At 48.6% G+C, this 20,234-nt stretch overlaps 1 protein-coding gene and 1 long non-coding RNA gene across 3 annotated transcripts; one reads left to right on the forward strand and one right to left on the reverse strand.

Annotated features, from left to right (window-relative positions):
• Positions 1-3,209: 3,209 nt before the first annotated feature.
• On the reverse strand, positions 3,210-7,323 carry LOC128852328 (uncharacterized). Of its 2 annotated transcripts, XR_008450089.1 has the most exons (4): positions 4,878-7,323; positions 4,170-4,220; positions 3,922-4,058; positions 3,210-3,564 (listed from the first exon to the last, which is right to left on the reverse strand). It is a non-coding gene; the product is annotated as an uncharacterized LOC128852328 (long non-coding RNA). The 2 variants fall into 2 exon arrangements; XR_008450088.1 differs by having other exon boundaries at positions 4,170-7,323.
• A 1,160-nt stretch (positions 7,324-8,483) lies between these two features.
• On the forward strand, positions 8,484-10,150 carry CDKN1C (cyclin dependent kinase inhibitor 1C). The gene is made up of 3 exons (XM_054068021.1): positions 8,484-9,104; positions 9,190-9,316; positions 9,433-10,150. The coding sequence occupies exons 1-2, from the start codon at positions 8,657-8,659 to the stop codon at positions 9,309-9,311; spliced, it is 570 nt and encodes a 189-aa protein (XP_053923996.1). The 5' UTR covers positions 8,484-8,656; the 3' UTR covers positions 9,312-9,316; positions 9,433-10,150.
• Positions 10,151-20,234: the final 10,084 nt, after the last annotated feature.

Genomic DNA, 20,234 nt, shown 5'->3' on the forward strand with positions numbered 1-20,234 from the left:
AGTGGGATTTGTGCTGATTGCTGTTGGATGGCACATACAAATCCTTAAATGCTGCCGCATATATAACATAGGCTCAGCTCCGATCAATGAGTCACAACACTAATTGTTCTGCATGACAAAACATGTTTATAGTGTGCTACTGGATCCAGGTACAATTATATCCCTGCTCTGTAGGAATACATACCATATTGTGGGCAGGGCACCCTTCTTACAGTTAAGCTGCTGTAAAACGACTGTGATGGGCTCCCTCAAGGGAGATCATCAGACTACTCCCTTTGCAGGCTCACCACTGACTGGGTTATGTTTGGTCTACATTCAAAGCTTGCAGCAAAATTAATGCTATGAACCTAGCAAGGAGATCATAAAATGATTGCTTTTCAAGATTAAGAGCAAATAGAATTTTAATGCTCTGTCTTCAGAAAGTTACTACATTAATAGCAAATTTAAAGCTGTAGGCAAGAAGATAAATTAATTAAAGAACACAAACAAGAAGCTGGGGGGAAGGGAGGGGAGAGAAATTATCTCATCGTGCTGTGTCATCACATGATATCTCAACACTCCATCACAGTGAAAGGAGGGAACAAGCCCCAAGGGAGAGGCAAATAAGAAGAGGGAATCCATCTTTAGGAGTGAGAGAAGGAACAGCCAGATCCTACAACAGTATGTTACTTTGCCACCTATTCTTAGGGAGGGGAACCAGCAACAGAAAGATGTAAAGGAGACAAAGCTCCTGGGTCTCCCTGAGGTATGCCAACCCTACATGAAACAAGGTATGTGTCCTGAGGTCCACATCTTCTACAAGTGCATCTCCTTCTCTTGGTCTTCCAGGGATTGAGCTACCGTTGAGCTAAGCCACAATCCATTATATCTGAAAAGTTGTGGCACACTGGTGAAGTTCAGTGACTGGAAAAGGGGAAACAAAACACCCATTTTTTAAAAAGGGCAAAAAGGAAGATCTGAAGAACAGGCGTGTCAGCCTCAATTCTGTGCCCAGCAAGATCATGGAGCAGATCCTCCTGGAAATTATTCTGAGGCACATGGAAAACAGAGAGCTGATTGATGAAAGACTACATGGCTTCACCAAGCCCAAGTCATGCATAAAAAATTTGGTGATCTTCTGTTGCAGGTTTACAGTACTGATGGATAAGGGAAGAGTGACTGACATCATCTACCTGGACTTGTGCAAAGCATTTGATACTGTTCCATACAACATCCTTGCCTCTAAAATGGAGAGACAAGGATCTGGTAGGTGAACCACTTAGTGGATAATTGGCTGGATGGGTTGCACTCTAAAAGTTGTGGTCAACATCTCAATGTCCATCTGGAGACCAGTGTTGCATGGTGTTGCCTAGGGGTCTGTATTGGGACCGCTATTATTTAACATCTTTGTTGGGGACCTGGACAGTGGAACTGAGTGCACCTTCAGCAAGTTTGCAGATGACACTGAGCCAAATGGTGTGGTTGATACTCTAGAGGGAAGGAATGTCATCCAAAAGAACAAGCTGGAGAAGTAGGCCTGTGTGAACCTCATGAAATTCAACAAGGCCAAGTGTGAGGCCCTGCATCTGGGTCAGAGCAATCCCAAACATGGACACAGGATGGGCAGTGAGGGGGATTGAGAGAAGACCTGTGGGGAAGGACTTGTTGGTACTGGTGGATGAAAAACCGAATATGAGCTGACAATGTGCACTCAGAGCCCAGAAAACCAATTATATCCTGTGCTGCATCAAGAGAAGTTTGGCCAGCATGTCAAGGGAGGTGATTCTGCCCCTCTACTCTGCTCTCATGAGACCTCATCTGGAGTACTGTGTTCAGCTTTGGTGCCCCCAGCACAAGAAAGACACCGGCCTGCTCAAACAGGTCCAGAAGAGGGCCAAGAAGATAATCAGTTGGGTGGCGCACGTCCCTTATGAGGACAGGCTGAGAGAGTTGGGGTTGTTCAGCCTATAGAAGAGAAGGTTCCAGGAAGACCTTATAGCGACCTTCCAGTACTTAAAGGGGACACACAGGAAAGATGGGGAGGGGTTCTTGATCAGGGAGTGTAGGGACAGGACAAGGGGTAAGAGTTTTAATCTGAAAGATTTAGATGAGGCTTTGAGCAACCAGATCTAGTGGAAGGTGTCCCTTACCATGCCAGGGGGCGCTGGAATTAGATGATCTTCAAGGCCCCTTCCAATCTAAACCATTCTATGATTCTGTGGTTGCAAAGCTACACTGTAACCCTAATTTTCACGGAATAAAGTGAATGCATTCTTTTATTAATAAATCTTGTCCAAGAGTCATATGGACTCAGCAACTTGAAAAATTTACAGGACGGTGAATATGGCTACGATATATTTTATTACTCGAGAAGTACTGCGCTCACCCTGAAGATTTAAAATCCACGTTTCATCAACCTGTTCTCAGTTGAGCTGCACTGGGCTGGCTGCAGGACGGCGGTGCGGGGAGCAGCGACGGCTGCAAACCTCACCCAGAGCCTTCCTGGTGATCTGCCAGGAGAGAAACCCTTCGTTGCGCGCAGCCCAGCCAGGAGCTCCTGCGGTGCCTCGGGCGGCATTTGAATCCCAAGTCAAACGCAGACATCCTCGGGAGCTCGATCACGGAAAAGTCGGGGGGGACCGAGATGCGGAAAGGCTGCGAGTGCCTAAGGGAGGGGTGAAGGGTCGTGCTGTAAACTCACCCCTGCCGCGGGGCGACGGCGAGGCGAGCGGGGACCCGGGGCGAGCGGAGGGACCCCGGGGCGAGCGGAGGGACCCTGGGGCGAGCGGAGGGACCCGGGAGCGAGCGGAGGGACCCGGGTATGAGCGGAGAGACCGGCGCAGGCAGGGATCCGGGGGCGAGCGGAGACACCGGGGCGAGCCCAGCCAACATTAGAGGGCACCATTGCCTCGCACATAGGGGACACCCCGCGGGCAGCCCAGCCGCCACCGCCCGGCCTCGAGCCCTCCCCCGCCCCGGGGCAGCTTCTCGGCTCTTCCGCGGCCCGGCTGTGCCGGCAGAGGCTGCCGCAGGGGGAGGATGCTCGGCGGCTCCGTCTGCCTCCGCTGCCCTGCCCGCCGAGCGGCGGAGAAAAGAGGGGCGGGAACGTGCAGAAACCGGGAGGGAGGGCAAGGTCGGAGCATAAAGGTGTTGCCTGGGTCAGTTGTGGGTCAGCTCGGCTGCCTGCACCACGCCTGCAGCCAGCGCGGGAGCTGGCAGGAATGGATGGCCGGGGGCGGGGATGACTGGGGCAATTAAGACTTGGATTCATTTACTCTCCCTTTAAACTGTTTTTAAGGCCTTTATCATAAGGATTCGTTGGATGCTCTCTACTTCTTGCAAGTCTGTTGCTTTCATAGTCGTATTTCAAGAATCTCCTAGTGTTGGGGGGCGGAAGAGGTTGGCACTCTTAAATTTTGTTTCCTCTAGGTGTTCACTGGAATCCATGTGAAGACACTCCTGATGCACTCACGGCTGCTTTTGGGCTTGTTTTTGGAACAGGTGCACCCCTCTGCAACAGTCCAGGCCATGAATCATCTCCTCCAGGACTGGTGCAAGACTATCAGCATTATAAACGTTTGTTTACTAAAAAAAACCATGAAACCAAAAATAAAACCTGTATAATGGGCTCTTCACAACCACCCCCCTACAGAAAGTAAAAATAACCCATGAAAAACTACTCCAAAAATAATATTATCATGGATCGAGACAAAAGGCAAGAGGAAAGTCAAAACAAGTAAAATGCAAACCTCTTGTTTGATACAAAGAGTGGCAACGAACGTACTATGAGCATAGAGCACAACTTTCACAGAAATGATACCAACAGAAAAATGAGGACTATAAATAAATAGAACATCTTACTGCCACCACATATGACCACACAGACAGACAGCAACAGTCACCCTCCACAGGCACATACGAGCCCGGAAGGTTGCTTGGTACCTGCCATTCCTAGCTTGTTTCCAAGTTAACAGCGCAGTCTTGGTGAGGCTCGCCACACCACAGTTCATGGAGAGCATCCCACAAACCAGTCAGGCTTCCAATCAATCAAGAAGGGCCAGATGGTGAGTGGACTTCATCTAGTAAAACAACACGATGGAAAGAGAAAAGGAAGATTGTGAAGAGAGAATGGCAATGGTCCCTAGTGCACTAGCAAGTCCATCAATAGATTAGGATAAATTCACTGCTACCTTTGTGCTCCTCTAACGATGTGCAGCAGCTGGACAGCAAGGCTAGCTCTTCTGTTAACAACCAAGAACAGAAAGGGTAATAAAACAAACAATAAAGGAAAATAAATGAAATAAACCATGTACTGAGATGTTAGCTTTGGCATATTTTTGAGAATGCAACAAAAAGCAATTCAAACAATTAAAACTAAAAGATTTTTTTTCAGCGTTCTGTCCAGATTACCTTTTCCCATTTTAACCCCTCAACTACTGTGATTTTGCCAAGCTATCAAATCTAATAATTTGACTTTTTATGGCCATGTCAAGAAATGGAAAATTCTGAATGTACACTGGCTTGAATAATTCAAAGCATCACTTCACTGGTGAAAAAGCCTCAGTGAGAAGATTGGGCAGTCTGTGCTAACTTGAACTTTAATTGCAATTGGTTTATTTAAGCATGATTCCAAAGAACCAAGCAAAATTGCTACTGGTGTAAATTCAAACTTGCAAATTGCTTGTGATCACGCACACAGTAAAAGAGAAGTGTGCGGGAGATAAAAATACCAGTGTTTATTGGTCTGTGCCTTTGCTGAAGCAATTATGGAATTTAAGATGTTCTGAAATGAAGTAATTTCATGTAGATCACACAGCATTTGAAGAATCCTGAGTTAAACATTAAGTGTATATGATAACATTGTACTAAAGGAAATGAGAAGGGAATAAGGCACAAACCTTCAAGTCTCAGGGGTCCAACAATGGGTTTTCTTGTCTGGAATCACACTGAGATCAATTCCTGCAGATGTTCACCCTGAGACACCCTAAGATCCTGAGGAGTGCTCCTCTGTGGCACCATGTCATGGGGACCTGTTCGCTTCCATACACAAACATCTCACCAGACCCTCTCTTCTGAAGAGGTTAACCTGGAGCTCTGAAACAACCAGAACCATCAAAACAACAGTGCCTAGGCTCTCTTTTTTGTTATCTTCATAACTCCTTGTCAGGTTCCTTTGGTTACTCCTTGCTTGGTTTACAGTGGAAGGACGTCTCTTCCCCTATCTGCCAAGCTATTAGACTCAGTCCTGGCTGTGGCAATCAACCTGGACTCCTTCCAAACAGCAATACAATAAATCTCCTGCAATCACACTCCCTTTGCAATGGTGCACAAGCCATAAAGGAGCTTGCTTTCCCTCACTTCTCCCTTTGGAAGCAGTGCTGTCAGCAGGAATACACCCTAGTTAAAGTCATTGTTTTTTCTGACATAAGCAGATATGACTTGGATATTTTGAGCAAAAATGTTTCATTCTTATGGGGCATTGTTGTAACCATAGTGATAATTACGCCACTCAGTATTCTGGAGCAGGAATTTCTAAAGAAGCTAATGGGCTTGGTGGTAGGAGCTCTTGGGTAAGATTTTGTGGCTCATGTTAGGCAAACTGCTGGTTTAGAGAATCATAACATACCCCTGTGACCTTAGAGTTCACGAATTCACTAAATTAAAAACATCTTTCTGTGCAAGCAGTATTTTCTCCTCAAAAGGGCTGGATGCTCTGTATCTCCACACTGAAGAGAAGCACAGACAGTGCTAGTACTGGTGACTATGAGCAGAAAGTCCCCAAGCTACCACCAGGAGCTTAAAACGTAATGTATAATGGGACAAAATAAAAGCCAAAGAGATGGGGAGCATTGGCAGTGAGGAAGACAAACTAAAAAACGGAGCTGCTAACCTCAAACTTGAGCTGCTTTGCCTCCCAGTTGCCTCAAGCACAAGGCAACCCCTGAAAAAACTTCCCTGTTCAAACCATAGTTCCTAGCATCCCTCAAGCACTGCGTAAATATTGGCTAACCTCTGAAAACGGTTTGGAAGGACCACATTGTGGATTTTGCAGAGGGCACGCCCACATCTTGCGAATAGCAGGCAAGTTTGCTTGCTCGGCTTGTGTTGCAGGAATGTATTAAACTGAAAACAGGAAAGGCATCCACTGACCTCTCCCAGGAAGATGGCAGCAGGTTTGAGAGGACTCTTCACAAAAAGCCCCTGTCTGGGGGCACCCTGCCATTGCCATTTGTTTTGCGTCTTGAATACAGGGCACTTTTTCAGCAGGTTTCTTGGGGAACTCGAGGCATTTTCTCCATATAGACCACTCCATCCTACATCCCAAAAGGTGTGCCTGATGGCTGCTGAGAGAAGTCTCAGCTGAACGCTGTGTCATGTTCAGCACGTTCCCCAAGCATCACAGCTTGGCCCAGGATCCACCCTTTCTCTACCTGGCTGAACCCTTGCTAGCTGATGGTCACCTCCTGCTTTCTAAGATTATGTTCTTATAGTGCTGAGGAACCAGGAGAGTCTTCTCAATACCTTCTCCCTGAATTATACCCTTTGGGCAAGGAGAACTCCACATGGCCACCTTAAAAGGCCCTTTTGGGAAGGAAAGGACAATATGGTAATATTTACATAAAATTGCCACATTGGTAGGTTGTGGTCCAGCTCACACAGAAAACCAAGAGTACCTGTTGAGAAAACCACAACAAAACTGGTAGCTTTTTTTGAAAAAAAGGCTTCACACACTCTAAAATACCTGTGCTACCACTGTTTGCAAAATGAGAGTAGTCTGTCTGTACCATGGGTTGGCAGTCTTCTGCCAGGGATGACAGTGCGTCTGCCCAGGAAGCAAGCCAGAATCTGCACCCTGAAGACATTCACTGTGTCTTCTTCTCTCAACCTCAAGGCTACAAACCTGGCTGAGCAGCCCACCTACCCTCATGGCCATCTGAAAAGGATTTCAGGAGATCAAACCTGCTGTCTCGCTGCTCATCCGCCTGAGCATGGAAAGACCCTTCTTGTGCTGTAAGCCAGGTTGTAACCTTCTCTCTGCACTTCTGCACCAGTCATGGCCAACCTCAGGTCCATGGGTCCAAAAACACAGACAATGCTGGTGTGTCTCCTGGTGCAGATGGTCTTTGGGACCACCGTTGGAGGATACTATACGTATCTGGCAGCCCCCCGCAGGAGCTGTTCCGGTTGCCCCAGGCTCCCCACTGGTATGGATGGCAAGGGCAAGGGCTAGTGCCCTCAGCGGTGCAGGAGGGCAGCTCTGTCACAGACATGGGCTGACTGTGGAAAAAGCACAAAGGAAGGCGACTTATTTTGGCCCAGCTGGGGGAAAGGAAGGGCTTTTCACGGGTGCAAAGACTATTGTCTCTCTTCTTGAAAGTGACACCTGCCTGGGGTCACCATTGCCCTTACGTTTCTAAAGCTACAACCTCTCCAGCCCTGGCAGTCTCCGCACAGCCAGCACGATCCTAGGATTTAAAATTAATTTCATTCCCTCGGGGGGGGGGGGGGGAAATCCAAGTTGTCTTTGCTCAAGGGCTCGAGTTTCCAAGAGACAAGAACCACAGGTATATGGACAGCCAGAGCAAAGAGCAATAAAGGTCCATCTTTTGCCTTGTTGTTAGCAGATGAAAAGCTCCCCGTGGTAACAAGCCTCCGAGGTGCACATCGAAATTACAATGATGTTCTCGGCACAATTTTAGCACCGTGTCAATTACGCTCCCCCTCCCTTTCCTTTCATACTCCTCCATCCCAAAACAACAAAAGGCAATGATTGCAGTGACCTGCAGAAAATGTAAAGCACAAGCCAGCTGATCCCCGGCAACACAATAGCGAGATTAGTTCATCTGCAGCGAACAAACACGTATTATGTGGGTTTTAAAAGTTAGGAGAGGAAAATGCTGTGGTTTTTATGTATTCAGTAAAGCTGCATCTTATTACTTCCATGCAGCTGAGAAGCCCTGTTTTTAAAAATAGTCTTCAGCTCGTTTTGAAATCTGGAAGAGCGTCGCTTTGTTTTGCAGCAGCGTAATAAACCCCCGAGCCAGAAACGATCCCGTTTTCCTCCACACAGCATCACCTCCCCCGCGGATGCTGAAAATCCTCCCGGCGACACCTCTCGGGAAAAAAAAAAAAAAGAAGAAGAAGAATAAAAATAGCAATAACAATAATAATAACGCCGCCCCCGCCCCTCAACGCGCTGAAAAGGCAGCGCGGAGAGGAGGCAAAAATTCCCCCGCGACTGGGGAGAACGGAGCGGCGGCCGCCGGCAGACAAAGGGAGCGGGGCCGGCGGCGGGCGCGGAGCTCCAGGCCGCCCCCCGGGGCCGGCCCAGCGCCGGGGCCGCCCCCCCGGGCCGGGCCGATGCGGCGCTGCCCGCCGCAGCCAATGGAGGGCGCGGGCAGGAGGGCTGCCGCCGGGGGGCAGCGGGGGGGAGGGGGGGGGGTCCCGCCAATCGCGGCGGGCCGGCGGCGGGGAAATACTATTATGCTAATAGTTGTTTTGCTCACCCTCGCGGGGAGCGGGGTTTAAAAGCCCGGGCGGCCGGGGGCAGACGCTCAGAGGTGGGAGGCAGGGCCGGGCGGAGCGGCGAGCGGGCAGGAGGGCGAGGAGCGGCGGGGGGCGGGCGGGCAGCGAGCCTCATCGCGCCCCATCGCAGCCCGCGTCCTCCCCGGCGGCGATGTCCAACGTGCACCTCTCCGGCGCCGCCGCCCTGGAGCGCCTGTCTGCCTGGCGAGCGCTGGTGGGGAGCGGCCGCAGCCCCGTCTGCAGGAGCCTCTTCGGGCCGGTGGACCACGAGGAGCTGGGCCGGGAGCTGCGGAACCGCCTGCGGGAGATGGGGGAGGACGAGCAGCGCCGCTGGGACTACAACTTCCACACCGACACGCCGTTGCCGGGGCCCGGCCGCCTGCGCTGGGAGGCGGTGGATAGCGGCGCCGTGCCCGCTTTCTACCGGGAGACGCTGCAGGTGGGGCAGCACCGCGTCCCGCTCCACCGGGCGCCTCCCTCCCCGCCGCCGCCGCCCGCCGCCGCCGCGAAGGGCCCCGGGGGGCGGCTGAGCCGGGAGAACCGTGCCGCGCCCCGCTGCCCGCGGCTCCGCCGGAGGGGCCCGACGGTCCGCATCACAGGTGCGTGGGGGACGCTGGGGGGGGCTGCGGGGGTCCCGCCGCGTCGGCTGACGGGCACCCCCTTCTCTTTCCGCCCACCATCCAGATTTCTTCGCGAGGAGGAAAAGGCCGGCGGAGCCCAAGGCGGTGGCGGAGCGCCCCGCCGGCTGCTCGCCGCCCCCCGCCGCCGTGTCGGCTGAGCAGACCCCCCGCAAGCTGCTCCGATGAGTCAGGTGCGACGCGCCCTCCGGGCGCTTCCTTTCTTCATTCCTCTCCTCCCGGTTTTTTGTTTTTTTTTTGTTTTTTTTGTTTTTTTCTGATTGTTTTCCTTCTCCTTTCTCTCCGCCAGACTTTTGCACTACGGCACCCACGGGAGAGGCGCGCCGCCCCCGCAGGCGAGGCGCCCCGGAGGCGCGGGGTTCGGAGCGGGCGGCGCGGCGAGCCGGGACCCCCCGGCGCCCAGCGGGAGCGGAGCCGGAGCGGAGCCCGAGCGGAGCCCGCCGGCCGCGCGGAGCAGTGTTAACGTACAACTGTGCAATGTATTACGTGTTATATAGAAATGTACTATGCCTAATGTTGAGTACACTGGCCAGAAGTGTAAAAGCTTTAAAAGTCATTTATATGGAAATGTTTAATCTCTGCTGAGCTCTCAGTGCAAACAAAAGGAAAAAAAAGGAAAAAGAAAACGAAACAAGCAACTGTATATTTGTACAAAACTTTTTTTTAAGAGTTATACTAACTTATATTTTCTATTTATGTCAGAAATGTGGATAACTTCGACATCCAATAGGGTTTTTTTTTGTTGTTGTTTTCTTTTGGTTAAGCCAAAGGGCACTATATTTGCTTTTGTTATTTACAAAATGTAAATTTATTTTTATAGTGGGATTATTTTTTTTTTTTTGCATTCACAAGATGTAGCTATGAATCAAAATATTTTCTAGACTTTTACTTGACAACTCTGTTTCACTGGTTCCTGAGCCGGTTTGTACCACTGCCATTGCAAATAATGCCACAACTTCAATAATAAAGAAATCCAGGAAACCAGTGCGAGGCTGCTCGGTGCGTGCTGTGCAGCCCCCGCGGGGGCTGCGGAGGGTGGCGGGGGAGCTCAGCCCAGCTCAGCTCTGCGCCTTCGCGGGGAGGGGGGAACCTCCCTTTCCGCGGGGCACCCGGTGCTTCACGACAGCGCCGCGAACACGGCGCTCCCCCCTCCGCCCCGCAGTTTGGAGGGGAAAGTTGTTCTACCTTCAGAACAAGTGTCTCCTGGGCTCTGCTGGAGTTTTAACCAAGAGTGAGGGGAGCAGGCACCCTTCATCATACCCTTGAGTTCGGCCTTGCAGCGCATTTTACGACTTACTTTCTTTTTAACCGTTTCCCCTCTTTATTTTCTTACCAAAGCTGTATCTGTCCTCCCCTCGAGAACCCGGCTGTGCGCCGCCCCCTCCCCCCGCCCCGCACCACGTCGGGGCTGGGGGCGCTGCTTCCTTCCCTTAGGAGAGAGCCTGTATGGCAGAGCACAGCCCCACAGTGCCTTCGGTGGGCTCAGCACTAGGGGCACCCCTGCCTCGGACCTTGGCCATGGGCCCTCGTGACTTCAACCTGGAGCTCGAAGCCGTGGTAACCGCAGGACACACCACTTCCTGGTAGCTCTTGCCCAAGCCCAGCAATGGTTTACAGGGCAAATGCACAACAGTGCTGGGAAAGGCAGTTATTCCAGCTTGCCATAAAAGGGGGGGAGAAAAACAACCAACAAACAAAATACCCAGCATTTTGGCATTAACTCATTGGTGGCAGTGCTGTCACAGCCATGTGCTCAAGGCAGTTTGCAGGGAGCACCCTGTCTCTTTGGCCCAGGAGCAGGTTAAAGCCATGGGGTGTGCACACAGCCGGATGGGGTTAGGACACAGGTTCTGATTAGGGCTGCCCAGAGAGGCAGGAACACACCAGGTCTGGTTCCAGATAGTACAAGGACTGGGGTGCTGGAGAGTACAGATGGAGAGCAGGGATGTGGGAGGGGCACAGGGGTCCTAGATGCACAATGACGGTGGGATGGATTTATCCCTTTCAGACCCCGCTGCCCACCCTATCACCTCTGTGGAGTGCTGCACTCCCATGCTGGACCAGCGGGTTGCAGTGGGATGAGGGCATCACTCCCCGGCCCTACGAGCTGAAACTATGCTCTTTCACGGAGGGGGAGGGAGCCAAGAGAATAGGGCTTGGGGTGAATAAGGCTCCGGGTTTATCCTCATGGTCTTCCTCCAGCCCCCACAGCGCTCCTCTGTGCCCCCCCTCCCGTCACGGCCGCCAAACACTCCTGGCTGTAAAAGTAACATTGATTACCTCCAGCTCCATGATCGCTTAATCAGAACGGGATTATTTTACGCGCCTGCATCAGTGGCCAGTGACTCAATACGATTTTCCCCCCCTTTGAAAAGAAAAATAGCTTTTCCCTTTCCTTATGAAAGCCAACAATACCCGGAGTGAGGCAGCTGGATCCTCCAGGATTTATGGGCTTTTCTCTCGCTTTCATGAAAGCAGGTGCCTTTGGGACCTCCATTGTCCCAGCCCCCAACTAATAATAGGACTTTCTGCAATGAAAGATCCCTGCTCCGAGCTCCCAAGTACCTCAACTGGAGGAGCTGAGGTGTGCCCAGCCCAGCCGGAAAGGAGAGCTCCCACCCTGGGGAGAGTTTAGCCACGGGGCTCTTTATTAAAACAAATAATTCCAGGTCTCAGGTATCCGTTTGAGAGGAGCTGGAGGGTTTGCAGCCCACCACGGGGAGGGCCGCATCCTGCAGCCCCCTGGGCTCTACTCTCCTCGAGGGCTCCGGGGTGCAGGAAGGTGTGCGTCGCCCTCCCTGCGCCCTGCCGCACCCAGCCCGGCCGGCCCTCCTCACGCCGGCACAAAGCACACTGCCCCTATTCTTTCGGCCTTTGTAGCCATATGGCAAATCCATGTAGACACAGCCAACATCCATTTATTCAGGCACATAATGTCCCGCAACAGGGAACAATTGGAACTTTGTTTGCTTCTATTATTGATGCGAATGGGCGACAGAGAGAGAGAAAAAAAATCATTTAACTATAAGAGATATCCAGCTAATTATGAACCATATGTGCCTATAGTTTCAAACCAATCCAATGAAGTTCATTTTAAAACTAGACTACTTTATTAGTAAGGAAGACAGATGTCTCAACAGTACATGCATCAGAGGAAACCATGTAAAGAAGTTCTTGAAATATTTAACTAGGACTCATTCATTGTCAGAGGAGCTTTAAAGTGCCCTTTATCATGAGAATGCATAGGCAGAAGCCGAGGGAGGCTGCTGGTTGTTACCGCCAACCCAGTTACCCCTTAGTGGTAAATCCCAAATCTCACTTTGGACTTGAGGACGGGAATATTTTTGGAAAGGATTCAAATATATCAGGGGTCTTGAAGGACAGAGCTTGTCGCTCATTACAGCTACAAAAAGTCAGCTCATTATTTGAGCTGCCTTAATCCCCAGGCTGAAACCAGCTACGCAGTTGGAGGAATACTCTACCCCAAATCAACACCGCTCCCTCTCCTGAAGACCAGATTCGTGTGTTTTGAGGACAGCCACTCCTCCCCCACTCTGAATGAGACAGAGGTGGAAGCGTTAATGTTGCTGGATATCCTCAGATTTGTTTCATGCGAGCATCTCTCGATGCAAATCCTGTGGTGGGTACCTAAAGAGTACTGCAGGAAGACTGGAAGAGAACCTTGGAGGGAAAAAGTCTTTCAGATTTTTTTTTTCCTTTTAGGAAATGCAATTATCAGCAAAAAATCTCAGCAAAGAGGTTAGTGCTATCTTTATGAGCACAGCAACATCTACCAGTAATTAAGCCACTTCAGTTAGATGAATGCAGCATATGGTTGACACTGGGAATCATTCTCCTTCCTAGCTGCAACTTGTCTTTCTGGGCCAAAACTTGTTCTATTATTGCTTAAAATAAACAAAAAGCTGCTTTCCACTTCTTGAGCAAATATTTGTTGCTAATGAGCAAGGGGTGTATGTAGCAGGATGGGGAAAACCCCATCATTTTTAAAGAGTAATTTCTTATGTTTGAGTATGGAAATAAAATAAATACACTCATCATTCAAAATAAATAAAATAAATGCCTAACTATAAAATAATTAGTCAGCGAGCTGCTTTTTTTTTTAGCCACTCTGTCACCTATTGTTGCAGAATAAACTCACAACGGTTTTCCAATTTCCAGCCTTCCCTCCACTAGCCTGCATCTTCTCAGAAATGTTCTTCTTGACAAGCATTTTTTGAACAAAGCAGACCAAAACACAAACAAAAAAATATATCTGTTATTCTGACTCACAGAGAAAGGAGGAAAATCAAGTATCTCCTTTCCCATCAACCTGGTGTCAGTGGTGAAATTCCCAATGAAAAAGAACTCGATGGTTTTGTTTCATTGTTTTTTAAATCAAGGGGGATTTTTAGCCTTATATTTCCAAGAAACATGTTAGAACAGATTTTGGGGGGAGAGGGGGGGAAAGAAGAAAGATGCTAAACAGTCTGATAAGAACTAACAGAACGTAAAAGACCTGAGACAGACCCTGTTATAAGATAAAAAAAAAAAAAAAAGCCTCAAACTCTTTTAAAGACACAACAAACTAAATTTTGGAGCCAATTTCCCTAAGCCACACGGCGAAGCCTCTGCTCCAGGAAAGTCAGTGGCCAGTGGTGGGTGTACAGCCTGATGTCTGTATCCATGGTGTTGTAGGGTCCAAATCTGTGGGGTGGAGATTGCTATGCAGGGAGAGGGAACAGGAGGCAGCGATGGGGGTTGGATGGACAGCAACACTAAGATAGGGATAATAGGGCACAGGTGGAACAGCAACATGGATGAGGCTGGAGTATGCTGGAAGAGTCTGGGCGGAGGTCACCAAATTCTGCCAATGTGTGCAAGGGGAAGGAGAGAAGGAACAGGCAATGACGTTTGTATTCTGCATTATATATTCATTTATATTTATATTCTGCACATTCCTTCAGAGTATGCCTGGCCACAACACACCTCTGCTGCCAGCAAACACCCATGAAACTCACCTGGTAATGTCCCATCGCTCCCCTCAAATCATCTACAGGAGGGTACTAATAATAATCTGCTATTTTTTGATCTCTTTGGCCCAGGTCAGCATGGGATCTGAAATGCTCCAGTCCTCCTGAGGGGTCACTAGGCTTCTCCATCACTCCAGGGTTACTCACTCTCCCCTACCAGATTCACTATAGCATACTCAACACCCTCTCACACATGCACTACACTTGTATAACATGCTGAATAAGGATTGGGACAGAAACACATTTAAGTTTCAGAGGTGCCTGAGCCATCTGTATTTCAGCCCAAATCCTTGGCTCACAGTGAGTTTTCACAAGCATGCACACAATTTCTTCCCCCAGGACATGCACTGCCCACTTCACACACTCCTTTAACTTGCAGAATGAGTTTAGGCTGTGCATCAATGAGAAAATTGCTGGGTAAACTCTAGCTAAAGAAGCTGAGAAAGTAAAGTAAGGGCCTGCAGGATGCTTTCATACTTAATCCAACACCAACAGTTGAATGTGGATTTTGTGCAAAAATGTTTTGTGCAGTCCTCAGCAAGACGCTTGAAGTTTTCATGAGCATCTGCTAATTATGCCCATCTTTTTGGAGGGGCATCTGATAGGAGACACTTGGGTCTGACTTGTGAAGGCACTGAGCATCCACAGCTGCAGCTGGAGTCACCAAGCACTGGATTCTGCACTTGTCTTTGGCCAGATGAAGCCCAGTGCTTGGAAGGGGAGGGCTATGGGGTACCTTGGGCTGGCACTCCAGATTAATCCTTCGCTCCCACCTCTTATAGTGGTGGCTTTCCATCATTAAACAGGGATAATAACACTCACTGTATTTTAATCCATTAATATTTGGAAAGCGCTCAGATATTACCATAAGCAGCACCATATAAATCCGGCAGGGAAATTAATAATGTCTTTAAGCAGAGTTTGAATAGTGTGTGACTAATAAGACATAGCACCATCCACTGAATGGTGAGAAAACCAAAATTGAGCAACTCCTCATTAAGCGAGCACTGTTCACTCTGTGCACTCAATGCGATCATTTAATTAAAAGAATTTATCATCATGCACAGACACAAGGGGGCAGAACCAAGGCCCTGTTTTCCCTCTCTCTCATCATTGCTTGCTCTGCATCAAACACACCAGAGTATTTCTTGAATATAGCCTAGAATAGGAACCTAAAAACATGCTTTTTTTTTTTTTATCCCCCAAGCCCTTACACTAACAGAAATCACTGCCTGAGCTTTGACAAGCCTTTTCACCTTGCCGCATCTTTTTTTCCTCTGCCTGTCAGCCATCGATCCCATCCTCACCCTGCCAACTCTCCAGCAGGAGGGAGACAGGACCACCTCTGACACTCCTGCAGGTGCAGCACTTGGACCCTAGAGTGTGGGCTCCACCACCCTTGCCATCACAGCAAGCCCAGGAAATCACCACTGTACCTGGCTATTGAGGTGGAGTCGGGGAGAAGAGTTTTTCCGAGCTGGAATATGCTTTGATTTGGACCATTTTTGAGTAATATTGGACTAGAGCAAGAGGAGCATGCAGTTTCTCTTGCACACTGCTCTGTGAGGGCTGGTGGCAATACACATGCACACCAGTCACCTTAAAACTAAACACCACCAAGCCCATCAATACTGAAGAAAAGTTCCTGTTTGGGTCACAACAAGCACTTTGAGGTGCACTGGACTTGAGGTCTACAGCAATATACTCTAGAAAGCAATGGACACAAACTAAGTTGTTCTCATACATCCAAGGGTAATTGGTTTAGCAAAGCCTGGTTTTCCTAGGACCTTCATTCAAGGAGTTTTCAAATGTGTCTCTACTTAACACAGTTTCAGTTTGGCTGGGGCTTTACAACATCCCATCTGCAGGCTGGTGGTCCTAAAAGATCTGGATCCTTTTTTTTTTTTAAGTTTTCCTGTCATCCAGATGAGTAAACAGGACTGGGAATATTGGCACCTCATTCTCCATTTTCTTCTACACATGATCGTGGTTAGGCCAAACCTGTTTTTTCATCCTGCTAACCAAGGGAATCTGCATGCATTTCCCTCCAAAGGAGGAAGTCCATCTTTTGTGCCAAGACCAAACATTTTAGAGCTGCTAAGCCCAGGCTTTTCTACCCAGAGAGCTGCTGGAGAGGGTACGGTGATACCTCTGCACTCCCAGTCTCTCTCTTATCCTCCGTATTGGTTGCCTGGTGGGAGCTGCGCCAAGGGAGCGCAGCAGGTTACTAGATGTTATACAGGGATTTGGCTGCACCAGGGAACACGCCTAGTTAGTTTGCACTGGGATGGCAAAAGGCACCTTCCTGACACAAAGGCTACCCGCCCTGACAATTTTCACATTGCCCCTCCAACACCCAGGAGGATGAGTGGGGCAGCAGGGCATAGCTGGAGGGAGAGGGGGAAGGCCCTACAGCTGCTACCAGGAACCCCTTCTCCCTGTCAGCACAACTCCTGAGCTGGGGTACAACTCAGAATGGCCAGGCATAACCTTTCTACAGCATAAATGCAATACAAGTAGCAGTTTGCATTTGCGAACGGGTGTGCAACACAGGACAGTACAGCTCCAAGCAGCAGCAGCAGCCACCTCCACAGGGGGATACAGCAGGAGACTTGGGGATAATTTCCATAATAATCCCTGTTACAAAACACTCATAAAACACAGCATGTAAAGACACCTTATCAGACAGAATTAGCTGCAAATAAATAGATATGTTTGTTGGTTTTGGTTTTGTGCCTGCCTGCAGGATTTTCAGGGCTTGCTGCAATAATTCGCTTTAAACTTATTATTTTTTTTAAAAAAAATCTAATTCATTTGAAAGCTAGTAACAAACAGAGAGAAAATACAGAATTTATAATTGAACCTTGATCTATGTTCACTGAACTATTCTGTTAGAGGAAGGACAACGGGGGGGGGGGGGGGAAGAAAAAAAAGGAAGAGAATAAAAACCTTCCCCATTACCATATTTCCCTGAAATTCGGCTATACAGAACCAGGATAATTACAGGCATAGAAGAAATATTGCAAAACGTCAGCACAGAAGGGATTTTTCTTGACCCTGCGGACTATAATGGGAGATAAAGAGATTGACCATTTTGAGAGGAGGATGCCTTCATTTCTCGATGTGACTGTAGATTATTTCGGCTTCAGGAGACAAGAATGTCCCTTTAACATCTGACCTGGCCTTTATTTAAGAGCAGCACTTCACGGTTCAGGAAAGACAGACAATTTTCTAATTCCCAGCTCTGCTGGAGGCTGAGGCAGCAACTTCCAGACAGGACACCTGCTAACACTAGAGAAATGGCATTATTATGTCTACAAGTTTACAAATGTGAGGATCAAAAAGCCTTTGCTTCTGCTGCTACTCCACAGGACAAGGACTACGACTCCTTCAAAACAGAGTTTCACAGAGGTTTTTCTTCCCCCCTCCAAGAAATGGTTTCTTTTCACTTTCAGCAGATCAGTTTCCACGTGAAAAAGTCAATAGTCAAAGAGTTTCCTAAGTTTCATTGGTGTGTAGCAGAAAGAGGATTAGACCTGGGGCCTTTTTACTGGCAAGCCTTTAAGCAAATAAATGTTCTTGAATTCTTAGAGAAACAAATCTAACCTAAACAAAAATCCAGAATATATGGGATTTGCCCCTCTCCGACACAAATTTTAAAAACAGAGAGAAATAATGACTAAAGACTTAAGGGATACTAGGGTTAAATCTTTGTCTATTGTAATTTTGCTTTTATTTTTGCTAGTTATCCCAAAGGGATAATGCTGTTTCCGCATTAGACCATATTCACAATGAGTTATTAAGCCCTAATAGCCAGTGTGATGTAATAGTCTGTTTTAAACAGAGCTGTGATGCCCCAGCAGTGGGATTGCTGTCCCCCAGGTTCAGAGCCCTACCTGATAGGCAAAGGCATCACTTAATTCCTTTGCAACCACAAGTCCCAAAGCTGAAGCCTGTGGTTTCTCTTTTAGGGCACAATCAAATCACAGCAGTTGATGATTTTTTAATGGATGTTCTTAAGCTCCAAAAATCACAATGAACAGATGATTCAAAACTTAGAAGTTTACAATGTATGTGTACATATATATATAAGTGTGTGTGTGTAAAATCATTTCGTACTACCTGACAGCCAACTGTTGCTCCAGAGCAGCTCCCCCAGCCTCCAGACGCGGATCCAGGTGTCTGTGCCAGCAATTTGCCAGCACGCATAACAGCTGGGGCAGTGTTAGCAGGCTGGTTTTAATTAAGCCAGAAAACTGAAGAGAGCTTGGGCAAAGCAGTTGGCTAATATGCTCTAAAGTCATCAAGAAAACATCAGCACCGTGCTCTGACAAAACAAACCATACAGGAAAAATAACGTGTAGGTTTGTAACTGAACAGAAAATGATCAGCTGTTGGATAAGTTTGTCTCTCCACACTGTTATATTGTTTTAAAGACTTTTCTGATATACTTTTCCAACTTCCTCTCAATCACAGGAACAGGCTTTTAGCATTTTGAAGAGGTTCATGTACTTCTGTGAGCCCAGATTGCAACTGTTCCCTGCCAAGCTACTACCACTCTGTGAAGATGCCACATTTTCGATATAAGGCATCCCAGCGCTCTTGCTCTGCGCGCCCCAGGCTCCAAATCTTGGTCTAGATAAAAGGCTTGGCGGTGCCTAAGCCCCATCGGCAACTGGAGCAGATCCTCGGGCCTTTCCTACCAATGAGGGATTTGCTGTAGAGCACACTTCCAAACCCAGTGCCACACAAAATGCAGAAGCGTCTTAAATTATGGCTAAGGGGAAAGATTGTAGGAGCTTTCCTTACCGCGTTAGCAGCAAAGCGGTTAGGATGCTTACCCAGCTGACCTGCCTTGAATAACCCTCCTTCTATAACACCTGAAAATCCAGGAGCCCAACCCACACCTCCTACCCCAGGGGCAAAACCATACCGCCGCTGAGCGAAGAAGAGAAACACAGTCCTCTTTCCCTCCTCCCAGTCTACCAAGCCTTGAGAGTAGGGAGGTTAAATACCGACGAGAAAGAGCAGCCTGAACCCCACTGCTCTGCCTTGAGTTACTCCTGCACATCTGAGCTACAGCAGCCAATTGCCAACATGCAGTGAAACGCATTAACTTGTGTCCTGATAAAAAGGAGATGGGAAGGAGCCTGGCTTTCATTTCTTGTAATGGTTGTGAGCGCTGCTTAACTGTCTTTAAAGACTGGGAAACCCCCGTCTTTTGTTCTTTTTGTACTTTTTCCCCTGTTGAAAACAAGTATTTAAGTGCAACCACTTTTAAGTCATTTCAGAGGGCACAGACCCCATTTGGGGACAAGTTCATCCTAAATAAAACTGAATCAGACCCTAGAGATCCCTGAGGAGGGGAGCACGCCTCTCTCAGAATGGCTACCCGACCCGTTTTGGTGGCTCTCCCCTCTGCACTACACGTGTGCAGGTTGCCCCCGGGGGTTTTGCTCTCCGCGCTGCCAGCAGCTGTCCACAGCTGCCCTTCGCCACGTCCCAGTCCCCATCCCCGCCACCAGATACAGAGACCTATGGTGGCACCTGCTCCCCTCTTCCCATCAATACCAACACTTGCCTTTTCGAAAGGAAGCTTTAAAAACAGAAAAAAAAAACAAAACCAACCCACATTTTCATGTTAAAATTTTCATGTTTTTTTTTTTTTTTCCAGCCAAATCCAGCTTTATGACCCCGCTGATGGCAAGATGCTAGCTAAGGGAAGATTATTTTCCCATTGCCTCAAAAAGATGAATTTTCTCCGGGATTTTGTCTGGATTCAGACAAAATCCACTCTGCTTCCCACCCCAAATTTCTTGCACCAGCTCAGGAAAGAGAAGGATTTGCCTTTTTTCCTGGGAGGAAAGAGGTAGGCGAGGCGGGGAGAGAGGAGAGCTTTAAAGGGAAAGAACGAGGAGGCCGAGCTCATGCACGGATTTTAATCTGATCACTTCCCTGTCAAACTAATCCCTGCCTGACTCAGATCGGACTTTTAGAAACGTGCCTGGAAACCAAAAAGCAAACCTCATTTGAATGAAGCACACACTCCGCAGCCCCCATC

This window comes from Cuculus canorus, chromosome 5 (assembly GCF_017976375.1).
Source record: "Cuculus canorus isolate bCucCan1 chromosome 5, bCucCan1.pri, whole genome shotgun sequence".
Lineage (NCBI taxonomy): Eukaryota > Metazoa > Chordata > Aves > Cuculiformes > Cuculidae > Cuculus > Cuculus canorus.